Here is a 19,766-nt window from a genome sequence, read left to right on the forward strand (position 1 = left end):
GAGTAAATACTTCAGACTTTGAGGTCCTAAGAACTGCTTTAGTGTTGTCTGCCAGGCAGTGGTGGAATTGGGAGGCAGAGGCTGGCAGATTCTCTGTGACTTAAAGGCCAGCCTGGTCTACAGAGTGAGGTCCAGGGTTGGTTTCACAGCTACTGGGAAACCCTGTCTTGAAAAACAAAGAACTATTTTAAGTGTTCAACTGTATCCTGAGTCCCAGTAAACCTTATTTATTTTTGGCCTTTTGAGACAGGATTTCTCTGTGTGACTAGCTGTGCTGAACTCTGTAGACCAGGCTGCCCCTTGAACTCAGGATCAACTTGCTTCTGCCTCCTGATGCTGAGATTAAAGGCATGTGCCACCATACCTGGCTAAAGTTTAAGTTAAAGTTTAAGCAGTGGGCAGGGCAGTGGTGGTGCACGCCTTTAATCCCAGCACTTGGGAAGCAGAGACAGGAGAATCTCTGTGAGTTCAAGGCCGGGTTGGTCTAGAGTTCCAGGAAAAGCTCCAAAGCTATAGAGAAGCCCTGTCTCAAACAAAACAAAGAACAAAAAAACAAACAATGGGCTAGATGCAGTTAGAAGCCCTGCTTGCAAGGTCATGTGCCACCCCTGGTCCCAACCTAAGACAAAAGTTTTGCTTTGTAACCCACGTCAAACTTGAACTCACAATCCTACTGCCTCAGGCTCTCGAGTACTGCATTTTACATGTATGCATCTTGTCAGCTAAAACTACCGTAAAAAAAAAAAAAAAAAAAAGTCACTCCTTGCCTAGCAGCAATATAATCTCTTCACCATGTCAACATTATAAAGTATAAATGACATGACACAAAGCAAGGCCAAAAAGTCTGTGTGTGATACAGTATTCTCCTTGCTGGTAACAGAACACCACAAGCTTAAACACAAAAGAATATTATGGACATAGTAACCACATGTGTATAAGAGTCTGGTTGGTGTAATATTTTGTAAACTTTTTTGATGAGCAGAACTACACTTAAAAATAACAGTTAAGTAAAATAGCAATATAGGCATTTATTACTACCATCGTGAATTATCCATAACTGTATGTCCTCTACTTTTATGTGACTAACATTACCACAGACAAGAGATGTTTTGTGCCATCACCTGACATCATATTTTTGCTCAGTTGTAACTGTATCAGACCTTGTTTGATATATGTCCATCAGTAAGGGCTGTCTCTCAAATTGCAACCCCTCTTTTACATTTTTCAAAAGATTTCCAACTCCCTGTTTCCAACCAACCCATCTGGTCTTGCTCTTCACCTACATACTTATTTTACTTCAAGTGCATTTTTGTAGCTCTAGGAGGGAAGAAGCATGAGTCTTCAGCACACTGGCAGGGATGGGAAACCAAGTCAATAACTGTTTTCTTTTGTGTCTTATTTATATATTTAGCAGCAAAATTGCATTTAAAAAAATCTAGAGGATGAACACACTTTACTGCTTCAGCTCAAGAACCCCAAGCCAAATAAAAAAACAGCAATATGAAAAAACAGCATACTGGTTACTTTCAAAGATAACATAAAGAACAGCATACTGGCTACTCTCAGAGATAACATAAAAAACAGCACACTGGTTACTTTCAAGGATAACACAAAAAGAATCAAATGCAACAGTGTATGAAGACAATCGCCCCTGTTGGGCCAAAGTTACCTCAGGGCCTGTGCCTCCAGGCCTATAGGACAGAAAAAAACGTCTTGCTTGAGTTTGAGTGAGGATGAGACAGCAAAAATTAGGTAAACGCCCCTCCAGCCAGAGGGAGGGCTTGGCTGTCTCTCATTGGCTGGAGGTACCCCATATCATACGATGTCACTGAGTTTGTGCTTGACTCCCTATCACGGCTGACTGTCTTGGCTGACTGTCTTCCGTCGTGGGGCTGCAGCAGGGGAAGTTAGTGCACTCATCTTTTCCTGGGGTAAGGAGGCCTAGCAACTCCTAGGAGAATATGGAGGTTCAAGAAGCCAGCGCCCTCCTTTTTAGGAATCACATTTCCTTCAAATAAAGAATGTGAACCATCTGTATATTGAATTGATATTTATTTCAGGACATGCCATGTCAAAATAAAACAAAAGAGTCAATCCTTGCTTTAACAATAACATGTATTATAAAAGCACTTTACAACTCCGTCCTATACTTGAGTATACGTTACAGGGCATGTGGGCTAATGATTATCTCGAAGTATTTCTCTATTCAGATCCATAACCCAAGTGCTCGCCAAGTAGTACAAGGTGCCAGTAATCGAGAGGAAGAGGAGGAAAAGGAAGGAAGGAGTCAGGTTTTCCCAGTTAAGGATTTTGTTGCAATGAGGTGAGGAAGTGTGAAGTTATTTTGTTGTCTTTCATCTTTATACTGTGTTAAGTAATGCTTACGACATAAACTCAGTGGCTTCTTTTGAGCTAGAACTCAAAATGTTTTCCCTGCAAACAATGTATTTACAAATGTGTTTATTAACTTACACAGCAATCTCACAATAACTAGTAAAGATTAAAAGTGTGCACTCCTAGTATTATTTATTTGTTTGCAACGTTTCAAGGGAAATACATATTGGCCATGGTGATGAAGCTCTAAATACTCAACAAAACACCTACAAATTCAAAGTTTAAAAAAAGTCAAAGAAATAAATATCACCAAAGAAAAAAAAATTGTAGCTTAAATACAAAACTAAACTGCTAGTTAACTTATTTATATAGATCTAATAAAAAGCAAAAACAGCTCTAAAGACCCAACATTTTAAAAATCCTAAAAAATAAGGCATAAATTTGCATTATAGTGACTTTTTATTTTCAGTCTCTCCTTTCCCTCTCACTGCATGCTTTCTCTGATCTGCCTCTAGAGGTTTGCAAGAAAACTACTTCCATAATCAAATTTGACCTCAAATGTCCAGAGCAGAGGGGTATTTGCTATTCTGTGAAGGTTTTTGTTGGTAAACTTTCTACTAGATACAGCAATTTTCCTCAAGTTGTCAATTTATATTTTTCTGCTGGTTCTTAAAGGAAACTGGTTTTTACAATGCCTTGTCTTCATAGCATTTTTTTTTTAAATATTTATTTATTAAGTATACAATATTCTGTCTGTGTGTATGCCTGCAGGCCAGAAGATGGCACCAGACCCCTCTACAGATGGTTGTGAGCCACCATGTGGTTGCTGGGAATTGAACTCAGGACCTTTGGAAGAGCAGGCAATGCTCTTAACCTCTGAGCCATCTCTCCAGCCCCCCTTCATAGCATTTTTATGAGAAGAAACCCAGGTGCTTTAAGAGTTTACCAACAAAAGAACTTTTACAGAATAGCAAATACCCCTCTGTTCTGGACATTTGAGGTCACATTTGATGATTAGGGAAGTAGTTTTCTTGCAAGCCTCTAGAGGCAGATCAGAGAAAGCATGCAGTGAGAGGGAAAGGAGAGACTGAAAATAAGTCACTATAATGCAAATTCATGCCTTTTTTTTCTTTTTAGCATTTTTAAAATGTTGGGTCTTTAGAGCTGTTATTGCTTTAAAAGGTGTTGATTTTTTAAGACAATATTTTGACAATTCAAAAATTTGGGGAGAACTGTTTGAACTTTTGTAAATTCTCCATGATGAAATAAATATTGAAAAGCAGTTCTGGAGTACTTGGCTACTTTTCCAGAGTCTAGTAAAGTTCACGTGAAAGGGTCACCTGCTCTGGTCGTAAATGTTTTATGCTCCTTTACCTGTAAACACTCAGTAAATTCATTAGGACTCATTCTGAAGACACAACAGAACTCTTCCCTCATTTAAGCACTGCTCATCGTGATAGTAATAGCTGAGTTCTGACCTCAAAGAAGGTCTAAGTACTTTATATCAGTGCTCAAGAATAATTTTGTACATTGTGGCTCATGGCCCGGAGCTAACGGTATCTGTAAAACTAAGGATAATTCCAAAGGGCTTGGCTGGACTGCTGTTTGCCACCTCTCTTGTTTGTTTGGGGAGGGTATGAACAGGGAGTGGGAGAAGGAAGAGGCAAGAAAGGTTGGGAGACAGAAAGAAGGGAGGCAAATTCTGCTGTGAACACACTGCTTCTTCACAAGCCACACTCACGCTGCTGAGACTCATCATTTTAAAGCACATTATCATAACATTAAAAAGGAAAAAAAATGTTAAGAAAATGTATCTAATCCTCAAAGTTACCACGAATATGCTGAATTGTTTGGCTTTTAAAAAATATAAATAATGAAGACACTGACTTTTTTTGTGCTTGTGAAGCTAATAGATCATCTCCATGAAACAGGCAGCAATGATGAATTGCAATGTTATTACTGAAGGGAAAAGGTTCAAGCCAATATTCACACTGCAGTCAATGAAAGAATATGGGGGCCAAAGCAGTGAGCTTCTGCAGAAGGGTTGAAGATGCCCGGGGAAGATTAGCAGGAACAGCCTCCTTCACTAACTGGTTGCTCCTGAGGCTTTTCCAGTTTAATGTCAATCACTAAAGCAAAAGTTAAGGAGTCATATACAAGGAAAGTGCAATCCTGACTCTGCTGAACACTCACACATCTATTTGACTTCAAAACCCAGTCCATCATTATTTTCTAGATATATGCATCTCATATATAACAAGACTCAATGAAACATGAGCCTTATTCATGGGAATCTACTCTAAGAAAATTATTCTATATGAACGACAAAACTATTACAGTGTTTGACCATATCCTACAAAATAATTCAAATAAGGGGAAAATATGTTATTCCAACTTGGTAGAATTTATTAACTACTAAAAGTAATAAAGACTTAAAAAATAGTAAACATTTAGAAATGAGAATCACTGAATACAGTGTCATGAAGTCTTCAGCTTAATAAACTTGTCTTCATGCAAAAACATCCAATAAAAACTATTAGAAAAAAATGATCATTAGATGTATTTTGTTATGTCCTGTACCTAAAATAAGAGGCTACAATACAGCTCCACTCTGAGTTATTTCTTGTGCCAACTCTGGAAAAACCCAAAGTCAAAGGGATTCAAAATATAACATCAGAAGACTGGGAGTGTTCAGGTCTTTTGCTTATAGAAAGCAAGTGAGGAAGTTTGGAGATACGTTTCAGCAGTTAGGGGTGCTTGATACTCTGAGTTCAGTTCTGAGCACTCACAATGGATGGCTCATAACTATATGTAACTCCAGCTCCCGGGGAGTCTGTAGACCTCTTCTGGCTTTTATGGTCATGCAAGCAATCTTTAAAAAAAGAGAGAGAGAGAGCAGGAGGGATGGAGCTGCAGCTCAGTTCGGCAGATATACTTAGCCAGTGCATGCCGCCTATAAACTTTATACTCCAGGGGTTGGAGAGATGGCTCAGAGGTTAAGAATACTGACCATTCTTCCTGCTTTCAATTCCCAGCAAGCACAGCTCACAACCTGTGCCGTCTCCTGGCAAGTGTATACATAATAAATAAATAAATTTAAAAAAAATGTTAAAAAAAAACCCCCAAAACTTTATACTCAAAAGGTAAAGGGTCATCAGATGTTTAGGGCTGGCCTGAAATCAAGACTGTCTTAAGACAAAAAAACAAAAACAAAACAAAACAAACAAACAAACAAAAAAACCAACTAAATAACACTAAACCCACTCCATCCCATCCCCACAGAACAGAAAAAAAGAGCAAGTGAGCAAGCAACAAAATCTGAATTACAGTAAGAAGCCAGGCCCATTTGGATAACCAGGCCTAATTTGCAAAAGAAATCCTCTGAGTTTCTGTGCACCTAAGAAACCAATATCTACACTCAAGGTAACAGCCAACTGTGACAGTTAATCTTGATTGGCAACTTGACCAAATCCTTACCATCCAGAAGATAAACGTCTGAGGGAGAAAGACCCCATTGGCTATGGATGACATCATTTCACAGGCTGGGGTCCTGAGCTAAATAAAGAGGAAAAGGAGCAGAACGCCAGTTTCCCCTCAGCTTCTGCTGTATCTGCCCCACAATGATGGGCTGTATCCTAACAGCGAGGCAAACAAACCCCCCATTACCCTCCCTACTTTTGTCAGGGGGCTTGTCCCAAGTGTGGCTCCAAAGAGTAGTGGTAACACTAAAATTTGTTTTTCGAGAAAGAGTATCTCTATATAAACCTGGTTGTCTTGGAATTCACTGTACAGACCAGGCTGGCCTCAAACTCACAGAGACCTACCTGCATCTGCTTCCCAAGTGCGGGGGTTAAAGGCGTGAGCCACCGTGCTCGGCTAGACAGTAGACTATCCTTAAGAAACAAAAAGGATACTGTCTTCTCTGCTTCTGTCCTGTGTGCTTTCCATCCCAGGCAAAGCTGCAGCAACGCGTCGGAAAAGCTGTAGAAGAGAAGCAAGATGATGACCGTAGGATGGCAAGTAGAGCACAGAGCTTAGGTTACTCCTTAGACGACAGCATTAAGAAGGCAAATTAAGACCTTGAGGATAATTACTGTCATATCACAGCCACTATACAGTGATAAAAAGTCAAATTCATCAAGAAAATTTATAAATACATACATACCCAACATTAATACACCAAAATGATAAATGCTGAATAGATCTGAAACAATGTATATTAACACAGTAATAGGACAAGGGAAACCATGCTCTTGAGACACACCAGATTTGTAGGACCAGAAGAGGTTAATGTAGGGATGTGAATGAACTATTTTATTCCCACCTCATTTTTTTTTTGTTTGTTTTGCTTTTTCAAGACAGGGTTTCTCTGTGTAACAGCTCTGGCTATCCTTGAACTCAGAGACCCGCTTGCCTCTGCCTCCCAGGTGCTGGGATTAAAGGCGTGAGCCACTACTGACCTGGCCCATCTCAATTTTTACCCCCAACCCCAAATTGATCTAATATGTAATCCTTATCATTACCCACCCTATGTCTCTCCCAATCTCACTAACTAAAATCCTCAACAGTTACTGAAGTCAGTAACTATACAACATGAACTGGATAGTGAGACTTCTGCGCAGTGCTGTAATCAAACAGCTATAGTTTCTCTCCAAGTCAAACTCCTACTCAGGGAACAACAGTTTTTACACCAGGCACCCTGAGCTTCTGAATTATACACTCTATTCTAGCATATCCAAGTCCACAGGAATAGGGGACTTTAACTGAAAGAATATAGAAAACAAACAAAGCCAAGAAACAAAATAACACTATTTGTAAAACCCCTAATGAGGTTAAGACTACAAAACCCTGACAATAGAACTCCTTCAAAAATTATTAACCCGATAATAATGGCATCTAGTGAAATTAGATGAAATCCCAGTGAACTCAGTGTAAGACATACGTTCAACATGAAAACACCCAAACAAAATAGGTAAAGCGATGGGTGATATAGAGGAGGGTTTCAACAGAAAGAAATATTGAAGAAAATCAATCTGAAATGTTAGAAAAATATAGTAAAAGTCAAATAAAAAGCTTTGCGGAAAGTCTCAGTAATAGAAGTTTGATCAAGGAGGGGACAGAATACCCGAGCTTGAAGAAAAGAGCAATAGAAACCAGAGAATACACACAAACTCATGAAGATCAAACAACACAACTGAACAATGAAGAATTCAAACAATAAACAAAAAACATTCCTAGAATCAAATGAAAATGAAAACACAGCACACCAAACCCTTGAGATACAATAAACAAAGTTCTAAGAAGAAAGTTTATAGCTCTAAGTGCCTACATTAAGAAACCAGAAAGACTCAAATAACTTAATGATGCACCTCTAAGGCTCCAGAAAAAGAACAAGAAAACCAAACTCTAAATCAGTAGAGGAAAAGAAATCATTAAGATCAGGGCAGAAACTAACGAAAGGGGACCAACAACAAACAATCCAAAGAATCAACAAAACAAAAAGTTGTTTTTTTTGAAAAGACACAACAAATGTGTAAGCAACTCTGAATCAACTCAGCAAACTTTATTTATGTATTTAGTTGTTTATATGTGTGGTGGTGTGAATGAGAATGCCCCCATAGGCTCATATATTTGGATGCTTGGTCTGCAGTTGGCAGAACTGTCCGGAAAGGGTTAAGGGTTATGGCCTTATCCCTTGGTGTGGGCTGTGAGGTTTCAAAAGTCCAGCCATTCCCAATTAGCTATTTCTTTCTGTCTCTGCCTCCTGCTCAAGGATCAGATATAAGTAAACTCTCAGCTTCTGCTCCGGCACCATGCCTGCCTGGCTCCTGCCATCATGATGGTCATGGGATTAAGGGCGTGTGCCACCATGCCCAGCCTAAATAGTTATATTTAGGTTTATATCCATACGCTATTTATGCTGCTCTGAGTTTTAGTCACAAAATCTTTTCTGCAATGGCTGATAATACAGAGACTAATAACTGGTCAAACTGCTGCCAATAATTGTGTGAGTGCTCACTAACTCACCTCCAGCCTGAAGACCTGGTGAACATCTCAGAAAAGGAACTGAAGGAACGTGAGTGCTGGAAAATGGGAGGAGTGCTGTGCAATGCTGTCTTCTGGTGTGGTACGGCCTTTGCACTCACGAACTAGCATCAGGTGTGTTACTTGGGCTTGCACAATCTCAGCTCCCACTGAGAGTTGTAGGGACAGAGAACCCCTCAGTTCCCCTGTACCCCATGCTTTGGGGATGTCACTACTGGTACATTGTTATGCCTCTGCCTCCAGAGTGCTGGGATTAAAGGCATGCACCACCACTACCCAGTTTCCTTTTGTAAAATATAAATACCAGCAATTTATAAAGAAAAAAGTAATCAGAATGTACTTTTATAGCAAGTAAATGCTAGTTTTCAAATTCTTAAATAAGGAAAGTCTGTATTTAAGACAACGACACAGAGATGTAGTGAGACTATGGGAAGTTCAAAACTCTATATTCAGAAATATTGCAACAGTTTAATATTTTCTCATTTTACAAAAACTATGCAAGTTATTTTTTTTTATTACTTTCTGAATTCTAGTTGCTGTTACTAAGTGAACTAAAACCTTACTTTAAAGATTAGCATAATCACAATTATTTCACACTTTCTTGATTTAGGAACAAACATTCATACTCAGAGAAAACTTACCTGTTTCACATTGTATCCTGCTTTTGCACTGGTTTCAATAAACATAACGTTCAACTCTTTGGCTTTCCTCTCTCCCTCTTCAATTGACACTTGCCTATAGAAAAAAAATTAAAAGACAAATTATTTATTTGTTTTTTTGAGACAGGGTTTCTCTTTGTAGTCCTGGAACTCCCTCAACTCGAACACAAACTCACAGAGATTTGCCTGCCTCTGCCTCCCAAGTGCTAGGATCAAAGGTGTGCATCATCATACATGGCAACAAATTCTTACTTTTGAAAGACGAAATCATAAGATTATAAACAAAGTTCTATTGATGTTGGGTCATTAGTTTGAAAACTTAACTGTCTGTACACTTAAGAGCTATACGTGTTTGTGTTTGTATATCTTACCCTGATGTAGGATCCCCCTCTGTATGCTGTGAATACCATTGGTTAATAAAGAAACTGGCTTGGCTTGATAGTGTAGAACAGAGCTATGGGGTGGGGGTGGGGGGAGAGGAACTAAACTGAATGCTGGGAGAAAGAAGGGCGGAATCAGGAAGAAATCATGTAGCCCTGCCGGAGACAGATGCCGGAACTTACTGGGTAAGCCACAGCCTTGTGGAGATACACAGAAATGGGTTAAATTAAGATGTAAGAGTTAGGCAACAAGAAGCTAGAGCTAATGAGCCAAGCAGTGATTTAAATAATATAGTTTCTGTGTGGTTATTTTGGGGCTGGGCAGCAGAAACAAACAAGCGGCTTTCTACATCGCCCCCATACTGGGAACAGAGTCTTAAACACGTCAAGCAAGAGCCCTACCAATGAGCATATACAGCTTAATGGATTTTTTCTTTTTTTAAAAAAATTGTGTTTCATGTGTTTAGGTGTTCTGCCTATGACTACTTACCACATGCATGATCAGTACCTAATGAAGGTGTTCAGAAGAGAGCAATGGAGCCCTTGGTGCTATAGCTAAAGATGTCATGGGAGTCCTGGGAATTGAACCCAGGTCCTCTGGAAAGAACAGCCAGTACTTTCAACCTCAGCCATTTCTTCAGCCTCTTAATGACTTAAACAAAACCAAAACCAAAACCAAAGACAGAGTTTCAGACCAGGTGTGGTGGCATATGCCTTTAATTCTAGAACCTTTTTTTTTTTGTTTTTCAAGACAGGGTTTCTCTGTAGCTCTGGCTGTCCTGGAACTAGCTCTTGTAGCCCAGGCTGGCCTCGAACTCACTGAGATCCACCTGCCTCCTGAGTGCTGGGATCAAAGGTGTGCCGCGCCACCACCTGGCCTTTTTTTTTTTTTTTTTTTTTAAAAAAAAAAATTACAGCACTTAGGAGGGAATCAAAAGTAGGGCGATCTCTGACATTGAGACCAGCCTGGCCTACAGAGTGAGTTCCAGGACACCCAAGGCTACAAGGAGAAACCCTGTCTCAAAAACAAACAAAAAACTAAAACAAGACAAGGGCTCCTGTAGCTCAGGATGACCTTGGGCTTCTGATCCTCTTGTCTCAACTGGAAACAAGACATTACATGGGAATACCGCCATGCCATTCATTATGCACGGCCTCTGACAGACCCAGAGCCGTGTGCATGTCCTAGCTAAGCTGTAGGCCCATATTTCTGTATGGCACAAGAGCCATAATCCCGGTCTGAGGTGGTCACGAACTCTGCAGACTAGCTGTCTCTGTTTAATAATAGCCAGGATGTGCTGCTCCTAATTTCTTTTGTTATAAATGTAGATTACCTGAGAGGAGATGTTGGCTGAAGCTGATGACTTAAGAGTTAAGAGGTTCGGTGCTTCCTCCCTTTGTAATTTGGAGGATGTCTTATAGAGATGCTAATTCATGGCCTACATGACTGCTACCAGACAGGTAGATGTGGACATGACTTGAGCCCAGGCACCTGGTTGCCTAGGAGACAGCCTAATGTGTTTTCCCGCTCAATTGATGTGATGATATATAAGGTGTTTGGATCTTCGAGAGATCTTGCCCTTCCATGATGACCGTGTAAGCTGTGTCTGATTATTCCTCGCGACTCCGTTCCAGTCCAGTCAGGCAATCTGTGTTGGACACACATGGGCCCCAACACTAAGTCCCCAGTTTAACAACCCGTGTGTGCAGGTGCTGTGACCACCTAGGTGAACAAGGTATGCATCCCCATAGTTCTCTGCCATAGTCCCTTGAACAGGGTCTCTCACTACAAGGCTGGCAGTCCCAGCAATCCTTCTGTCTTTGTGCAAATTTGGAATTAATGAGAAGGTATGACCACATATGACTTTTTAAGTGCTAGGAACTGAATTCAGGTCTTCATGCTTGCATAGCATGTGTTCTTTTAAAAAAAATATTAATTTTATAACCTGACTACAGTCTCCCCTCCTCTGTATTTGCTCAGAAAGGAGCAGGACTCCCATGGCATATCAAGCTGCCATAAGACAAAGCACATCCCCTGACGCAGGGAAAACTAAACTGGATGCCTGGAGAAAGAAGGCAGAGTGAGGAGATGTCATGTAGGTGCCAGAGGGGAAAGACACGAGCTGCCAGGTGGAACCTTGCCAGTAGGCCACAAACCTCGTGGTAAAATATAAATTAATAGAAATGGGCTAATTTAAGATATGTTAGCCATAAATACACTTAAGCTACTGGTCAAACAGTATTGCAAATAATATAGTTTCTGTGTGGTATTTTAGTTCTGGGCAGGTGGGAATGAAGAAGCGGCCTAATACAATACCCCCTTGCACTGAGGCTGGGCAAGCATGAGGAAGATGTTCCCAAGAGCCAAAGTACAGGGGCAGCCCCTGCCCCCACTGTTAGGACCCCACAAGCAGACCAAGCTACGCAGCTGTCACATGTACGCAGAGGGCCCAAGCTGGTCCCGTGCAGGCCCCTGGTTGACGGTTCAGACACCTCGGTTCCTGTGAACCAGGCTAGCCGTTTCTATGGGTTTTCCTCTGATGTTCCTGATCCTCGCTGGCTCCTACAATCCTTCTTCTCCCTCTTCAGGACTCCCCAGCTTGGGCCAGTGTTTGGCTGTGGGTCTCTGAACCTGTCTCCATCAGTCAATGGATGAAGGCCTCTGCTGACGACCAGGGTAGTCACCAACCCAACCCCAGCCTGTTCAGGCTATGCATCCACTGCTGCCAGGAGACTTAGATGGCACCATCAGCGTAGGCTAGTGGAAGCTTCCCTATAGCAAGTGCTACAGAACCATCTCCCTAGCTCTATAAAACTAAGATTTATTTTACTAATTTGTTTTTATATGGCTGAACTCATTGGATGCTTTTGTTTGGAGGTAGAATCTCATGTATCCTTCTTTGGCTGGCCTAGAATTTACTAGCCCAAGATGTTTTAAATTTCTGATCTTCCTGCCTTCACCTTTCAAATTCTGGAATTACAGGCATACTTCATCACACCTGGCTATAAACAGTGTTGGGGGCTCAAATGCAGACAAGTATATGTGTGTCTAATTATTGTACATGTTAGGCAAGTACTCCATCAACCGATACCTTCAGCCCCAATCTTTTCATTTAAAAAATATTTGTCTGTGTACACGTGTGGCACACATGTGGAAGTCAGTTTTCTTATTTTCCCATGTGGGCCTCAGGGATCAAACTCAGGTCATCCAGTTTCATGCCAAGTACCTTTATCTACTAAGCCATCGCTAGCCTGCTCTTCTTTTTACTTTTAAAAAGTTAGTGGTTGGGGTGCACGTGGTGGCTTATACCTATAATCCCAATTCTCAGGAAGGAGGCAGGAGGATCCTGAGTCAAGGTCAGCTTGGTCTATGTAAGCGTAAGACCCTATCACAAATACAAACCCAAAAAAGCAAATCTTAAGAAGCTGGCACAGTGGTAGAACACTTGTTTAGCATGTACTATATTCAGTATTGCCAACAACAAAAACCACCTACAAAACAAAACCTAAAAATGGCCTGCTTTTCCCCCTTAATACCAAATCACAAGGGGGATGGAGAGATGCTCGATGGTTAAAAGAACTTGATGCTCTTGCCAGCTCACAACTGTCTCTAACTCCAATGAATTAGTCTGATGCCATCTTTTGGTCTGAGTGGGCACCTGAACACATGCAGTGCATATACAGACAAAGAGACACACACATGGTACACATAAATAAAAAACACTAAAAATATTAAAACCATATGCATTTAGCCTTGTGACTCTAAATTTTATGTAAAAACTTTCATGCTAATTTGCTGCTATAATTTTTGTAATGATTTACCAATTGTTAAAAATGTAAACCATACCAGGTGATAGTGGCTAATGTCTTTAATCACAGCACTCAGGAGGCAGAAGCAAGCAGATATTTCTAAGTTTGAAGCTAGCCTGGCGGTCTACAAGAGTAAGTTCTAAGATAGCCAAAGCTACACAGAGAAACCCTACCCCAAAAACAATTTTTTTTCAATTATACTACCAATTCTATTTCTGCTACTGGATAGAAGTAGGCTTAACATCAAAATTCTTTATACATAGATTACACTGCAATATTTTAGTTTAATAGCACAAGTTCATCACCCGAATTTCAATATCCAACTCATGAATGAGTAAGTAATAACTAGTAAAAGCCCCACTAATTAAAGTGTGGTCGAGACTAAACAGGAAGAATACACAGCAGAGCACTTACCAACGCTGAGGCCACTCACATGGGTTCTGTGGCCAAGGTTAACACACACTTGGCACCTCGTGCCTGGAATGAGCTTTGCTCCTTTGACTAAGGTGCTACAATCAAGCTGTTCACACTCAGTTAGCTAAGCCTGGTACAACCACACAATCAGAACCCCACAAATACATACAGACCACATCACTCAATTATAATAAAATTATATGTTTATAAAAAGACAAGTATATGTGTATCTAATTATTATGAATACTTTTTAAAGATAAGAAGTTACTTGGTGTTACTTTTTAACAAATCATTGCTCCACTTATTAAACCTTAAAAAATAGAAAATATCTGCTGTCTTCATGTTTAACAATTCTGTAAAAGTGCTGCTTATGGGTTTAGACAAATGTAATTTAATCTTTATACTTATATTCAGATTATCTCCCTAAAAAGGAGTACAAAGTGAAATGTCTCCCTTTCTGAAAAGATTTTTTTTAGTAAACAAACATGGTGTTTAACATAGAAACCAAGCATTCAGTTATTTCATACCTTTTATCAGCAAGATCTGTCTTATTTCCTACTAGCATGATGATGACATCACTTCCTCTTTCTGTTCTGACATCATCAATCCATTTTGTAGTTTGCTGGAATGAGTTAACATCTAGCATTGAGAGTGGACAGAAGGATTAGAGTTACTGAAAATGCCACCCCCAGTGAAGGACAACACTTCCCACAAACACCCTGAAAGAGGGAAGAGGGACAGCACATTAAGACCCCATCTTTAATGTGCCTACAATGTAACTCCATTTTATCTGATTACAACTGTCAGTGATGTAAATGAGTATGAAGAAAAAAAAATCCTCAAAGTTCATTTTAGAGAAAAGCTCTTTTGACAATAACCAAACTCCTGCAAAGCACTATATATAATTATAAAAACCAGTGTTCTGACATCTAAAGACAGCTGCAGCAGATAATATGGTGTTACACTGCCACAATGCTTTTTTGGATCACTTATTCTAATACATACCAAACATGACAAAGAAAGCATTTCAAAAGTATGTGAGCCAGAAGTCCCAACACATCCCAGAAAACTCATAAAGGCTTTCAATACCACTGTGCTTGCATTGCTTACTCAGTTTGTGATCACTTTAACCGTATTTTTTAAAAAATCATTTCCTTTGCCTCTATCTCCCTTTTCCTGGAATTAAAGGTGAGTCATGGAGCCTGGCTCTTGCATTTGTTTTGTATTAGAGTCTATGTGAAGTGACCTTAAGTTAATTAGTTTGATGTATCAGGCTCACTTCTAATTGAATTCATTCTTTAAGTATTGGATTCTAGCCAGAATACTTCAATATGTTTTTTAGCAGCTAAAGTAACAAATTTACTACTATTTTAAACACATTCATGGAATTTTAGAAGTATAACAAGCTTTGGTTAAAGTAAACACAAATACTTTAAAGCTACAAAACGGGCAAACGCATTATGATGAACATTAACTGTTTTTTAAAAAAACAATCTAAAGTAAAACTTCAAGAGAAGACTACACACACCACATATCCAAAAGTTAAAAAAAAAGAGAAAGAAAAATACATTGTGGAATATAGTCTTTTTAATTTTGCCACTGTAGAATATACAGAAATTTCTAGTAATATGACTAGCTCAAATCAGCTCTTAGACATATTTTTACCTAAGTCCAAGATGCTGTAAATAATCTTTTTTCCCCTACCCATATGGTAGCTCACAACCACCTATAATGAGATCTGGTGCCCTCTTCTGGAGCGCAGAATGTTGTATACATAATAAATAGATCTTTAAAAAATACTGTTTCATTTCCCATTTAAATTTTTTTCCTGGAGAGAAATGAAAGCGTAATTTGTTAGCAACAAAGAAAACCAGCCACAGAATCCATATATTCAAACAAAAATGACTAACAGAAAAAATATACATTGTGCTTCTCTGTTTTTCTCTATGTAAGAGATTGACTGCAGGGGGAAGCAGAGAAAACACTAGCAGGTAGACTCTTTTAAAAGCCTCAAAAGAAGCCATATAGAATCTAGAATATTTGGCAAGAGGTTTAAATGTAGATTATCTTTGAAATCTGAGCTAAATTAATGAATAATACCTTTAAAGTACAATTATGGGATAGTTTATGGATAGGAGGATACTACAGAAACCTTGAAAAAAGATTTATAAATAGAGTCAAAAGACAATTTCTGAAGTGGAAATGCTGGCACAGAGACACAAAGCATATTGGTACAAACATGGAGGCAAGTATTTCTGACTTGGCTAGTCTGTGATACAGTTTGCCATGATAAAACACTTTACATGCCAGTAAGGAAAACAAGCACAAGACAAAACATGCAGGCAGCTAAGCTAAAGGCTGAAAGCAGATTAGAAATGCACAACCCCCCACTCACTTGTGATATCATAAACAACAACTGCCACAGTGGAGTCGCGAATGTAGCTAGGGATCAAGCTCCTGAACCGCTCTTGACCTGCTGTGTCCCACAATTGCAATCGCACCTAACAACAAAATCAGTCAAACAAGCAAGAGAAGTAAGGAAGGTCAACCACTGCAGTATACCTACTTGTGATATCGTAAACTACTACGGCTGCAGCAGAGTCACGGATGTAACTGGGAATGAGGCTACGGAAACGTTCCTGACCCGCAGTATCCCACAGCTGCAGCCTGATCTGTGGGATGGGAAAAAAAAACAAAAACAAAAACAAAACAAAACAAAACTAAAAAACTGATACCTTAAAAAAAAAAAGAAATGATTTTTGAAACCCGAGTGGTAGACAACTCATGTAGAGGTTTAATGCAGAGGAATGAAAACAACATAAACTCATTTCTGAAAAGTGAGCAGCAGCACAAAGTTGCTTGTTCTGAAGGTACTTTGTAAAAGATTTTACAGGATCAGAAATAGGGCTCCCCCTCCATGAAATTTTGAATCCCAGTATCTTCTAAATGATAAAAAGTAAACTGCTGATGTTCAAATACTGAGAATAAAAGAGAGAATGAAGGAACCCCAAGCTACCAGACGACAGAGTAAAGAAAGCAATGCTTATCTGACAGCTTCTCTAAAGCTATGAAATGTTTCCTGGGTCTGTGACTACTATGTGTGTTTCTTCTATACATTTCTGTCCAGAACATTGTGGATAATAGGGGAGGAGAAAAAAAAGAAAAGAAAAAAAAAAGAGAATACATTTCTGCAATCTACACAAAAAATAAGTTTTCTTTCCCATACAAAGCAGTTTAAGCTCTCAAGTTTTAAGAAAAGTTATATATGAAAACATTCAAAAGAAAAAACATAATTCAGAAATAAGAAAAAATATCAGAGATAATGTAATATTTTGGGAACATTAAGTTATTCAATGTTTAAGTGATAAGAATCTCTTCAAGGAGTAGGTCAAAATATAAATTTTTAAAAGAACATTTAACAATAAGGAAGACAAAAAACCTGATAAATATATATTTTCCTCTATTTAACCACTGTTACATGTTCTAGTCTGACAAAGTCTTTAAGTTCACAAATTATGAAACCTTCTTGAATGACCTGAGGGGTGCTCAAAGAGTCTTTAGTTGCTCTAATTTCTCATGAAAATTCTTTTAATTCTCTTATAAATCTATGTGTTGTCCTTTTTTCTAAATCAAGATAGCAAAGTAAGTCTAAGGACACCAGAATTTTACAAACAAATTTTGACTTTGGATGTGAAATGGAAATAAGAAATCAGAGTGCCCAAAACAACTTTGTAATAAATTTTTCTCAAGATCCAATTCTGATGATTTTGTTAAGCACTTCTGATGGCGACCACAGCTGCGATCCTGGTTTCCAGCCTGCAGTGCGCAGAAAATCGCACACTGAAAATATCACTCACTGTTCGATCCTCCAAGTACATTGTTTTTGATAAGAAGTCAATGCCAATTGTTGCCTATAAAACAAAACAAAAGAGTTAGTAAGGAATAGTAGTTTGGTAGTAGTCAACAGTTTAGGATAAAATAGGATTTATGAATTTAAAAGAATAATGAATATACACATAACCACACTTTATTCAAGTGATGACAAACATGTCCAATGTTAACTTGCTTCCATGCACTAAGCACTCGCTCTGTGTTGGAGACTAATTCAGGCCCTTTATGTGATCAACTCTCATCCTCATTCATGAAAGATAACTCATTCTCATACTAATTTTTTTCATTTTAGAGAACAAGGCAATAGGGATTTTTTTCTATGTACCAGAATATTCAAATATCTGAATACAAAGTTTTGTCTGAATATCTTAATGTTCTCAATCAGGATGACTATTATTTGCCCCAAAGGCAATTTTATGAAATACTGTTGATGTAAAGATAACCATGCCTAAACTTTCTATATAATGGCTTGTTCTTATGCCACAGAGACTCAGAAGTATGATTTTTCAAAGGGACATGACTCTTCTAATATGTAAGTAATGTATTAAAGTAAGGGAAATAAAAATTTCTCTTTATCATTCAATGTACACTGTGTGCCTGGTTAAATAATAAAGAATTTTAAAAGGCAAAAACTAGAAAAAAAAGTGAACAAGTTAAGAAGTCTAAAATTAAATAGGAAGATAAATTAAAAATAATTGGGACATGGGGTTGAAGTTGACAGCTCAGCAGTTAAGAACAGTTCTCTTGCAGGAAAGCAAGCTCAATTCCCAGCACTCACGACCATCCATAATGCCAGTTCCAGGGGATCCAATGCTCTCTTCTGATCCCATGGGCACAAAGCATGCATGTGGTATGCATACATACATGCAGGCAAAACACTCACACATAAAATAAAATGAGTAAATCTAATTTTAAAAGAAAAAGAGGAAAAAGGAAAAAGGCTTCTGCATGCTGGCATGTCCCTCCCTGCTTCTGATGCACCGACAAGTGAACTGATTAATCCACTGTAACTTTCCTGTCAGGATGGCCTGAATCCTCTGGCATCATAAACTGAAATATCAATTCCTAAAAAGGAACCTCAGACTTGTGATTTCTCTACAAAAAAAAAATTAGTATCACTTCTAATTCCCTCCAAGATGACGGTAAAGATAATTTTTTCAATAGACTGTGGAAGAAGCAAACTGAGTAAGGCTAGGACTATGGACAAGATCATTAATACTTTGTGCTGTTTATATAATAATTTACACTCTGTATTGTTTATATAATAGTTTACACATATTGAAAGCACTTTTCCTTTTTTTATTTTTCAAGACAGGGTTTCTCTGTGTAGCTTTTGGTTGTGCTATAATGGAACTCGAAAGATCCACCTGCCTCTGCCTCTTAACTGCTGCGATTAAAATCGTGAACCACCACTGCCCATGTAAAGCACTTTTATATCTATGACTGCATGTGAATATAAGAACTTAAAAAAAATACCATAGTCATTCTTCTTAATATTAAGAGATAAATTTAATAATCTGGAAAAACCAAAATACCTGATAGGTGTTGTCAAAACTGTCATACATGAATCTGGTGATTAAGGATGTCTTTCCAACTGAAATAAAAAAAGACAGAGATTTCCTTAGTAACTAATATATTAAATACACTAGGTTCCCAGGCACTGCTCAAAGAACTGTAATCAAATTAAATGGAAAATATATTCAAAGGTTTTATCAAAAGTTTGCTGACAGGGCTTTCTCAATAACAGATTCCATGACAAAACCAGATTTAAACAATGCCTATCCACAAATCCAGCCCTACAGAAAATATTAGAAGCAAAACCCCAACCCAAGGAAGCTAACTGCACCCACAGGAACACAGGCAACAGATAACCTCATACCAACAAAACCCCAAGAAGAGAAACACACTCACTACCACTGAAAAAAATAACAGGAATTAACAATCACTGGCCATTAATATCTCTTACTATCAATGGACTCAATTCACCTATAAAAAGACATAGGTTAAAAGAACGGATATGAAAGCAGGATCCAGCCTTCTGTTGTATACAAGAAACACATCTCATCCTCAAAGGTATTACCTCAGATTAAAGTGTCGGGAAAAGATTTTCCAATCACATGGACAAAGTAAGAAACAAGCAGGTGTAGCTGTCTCAGTATCTAAAAGACTTCAATCAATCAAAAGAGATGGAGAAGAACAATTTATACTCATAGCAGGAACAATCAGGATGCAG

At 38.6% G+C, this 19,766-nt stretch overlaps 1 protein-coding gene across 2 annotated transcripts in view; it reads right to left on the reverse strand.

Moving 5' to 3' along the window:
* Positions 1-2,033: 2,033 nt before the first annotated feature.
* The window catches only part of Rab6a (RAB6A, member RAS oncogene family), a 42,129-nt gene continuing 24,396 nt past the window's right edge, over positions 2,034-19,766 (reverse strand). The window contains exons 2-8 of one of the 2 annotated variants that reach the window (XM_057777973.1): positions 19,069-19,127; positions 17,500-17,553; positions 16,209-16,314; positions 14,170-14,281; positions 9,021-9,114; positions 6,249-6,315; positions 2,034-4,463 (exon numbers count right to left, since the gene is read on the reverse strand). In XM_057777973.1, the coding sequence (XP_057633956.1) occupies positions 4,399-4,463; positions 6,249-6,315; positions 9,021-9,114; positions 14,170-14,281; positions 16,209-16,314; positions 17,500-17,553; positions 19,069-19,127 (557 nt within the window). In that variant the 3' untranslated portion in view covers positions 2,034-4,398. Of the gene's footprint in view, positions 4,464-6,248; positions 6,316-9,020; positions 9,115-14,169; positions 14,282-16,037; positions 16,144-16,208; positions 16,315-17,499; positions 17,554-19,068; positions 19,128-19,766 lie in introns of both variants that reach the window. The other variant, XM_057777972.1, reaches the window with a different exon arrangement.

The sequence above is a fragment of the Chionomys nivalis genome, chromosome 8 (assembly GCF_950005125.1).
Source record: "Chionomys nivalis chromosome 8, mChiNiv1.1, whole genome shotgun sequence".
Lineage (NCBI taxonomy): Eukaryota > Metazoa > Chordata > Mammalia > Rodentia > Cricetidae > Chionomys > Chionomys nivalis.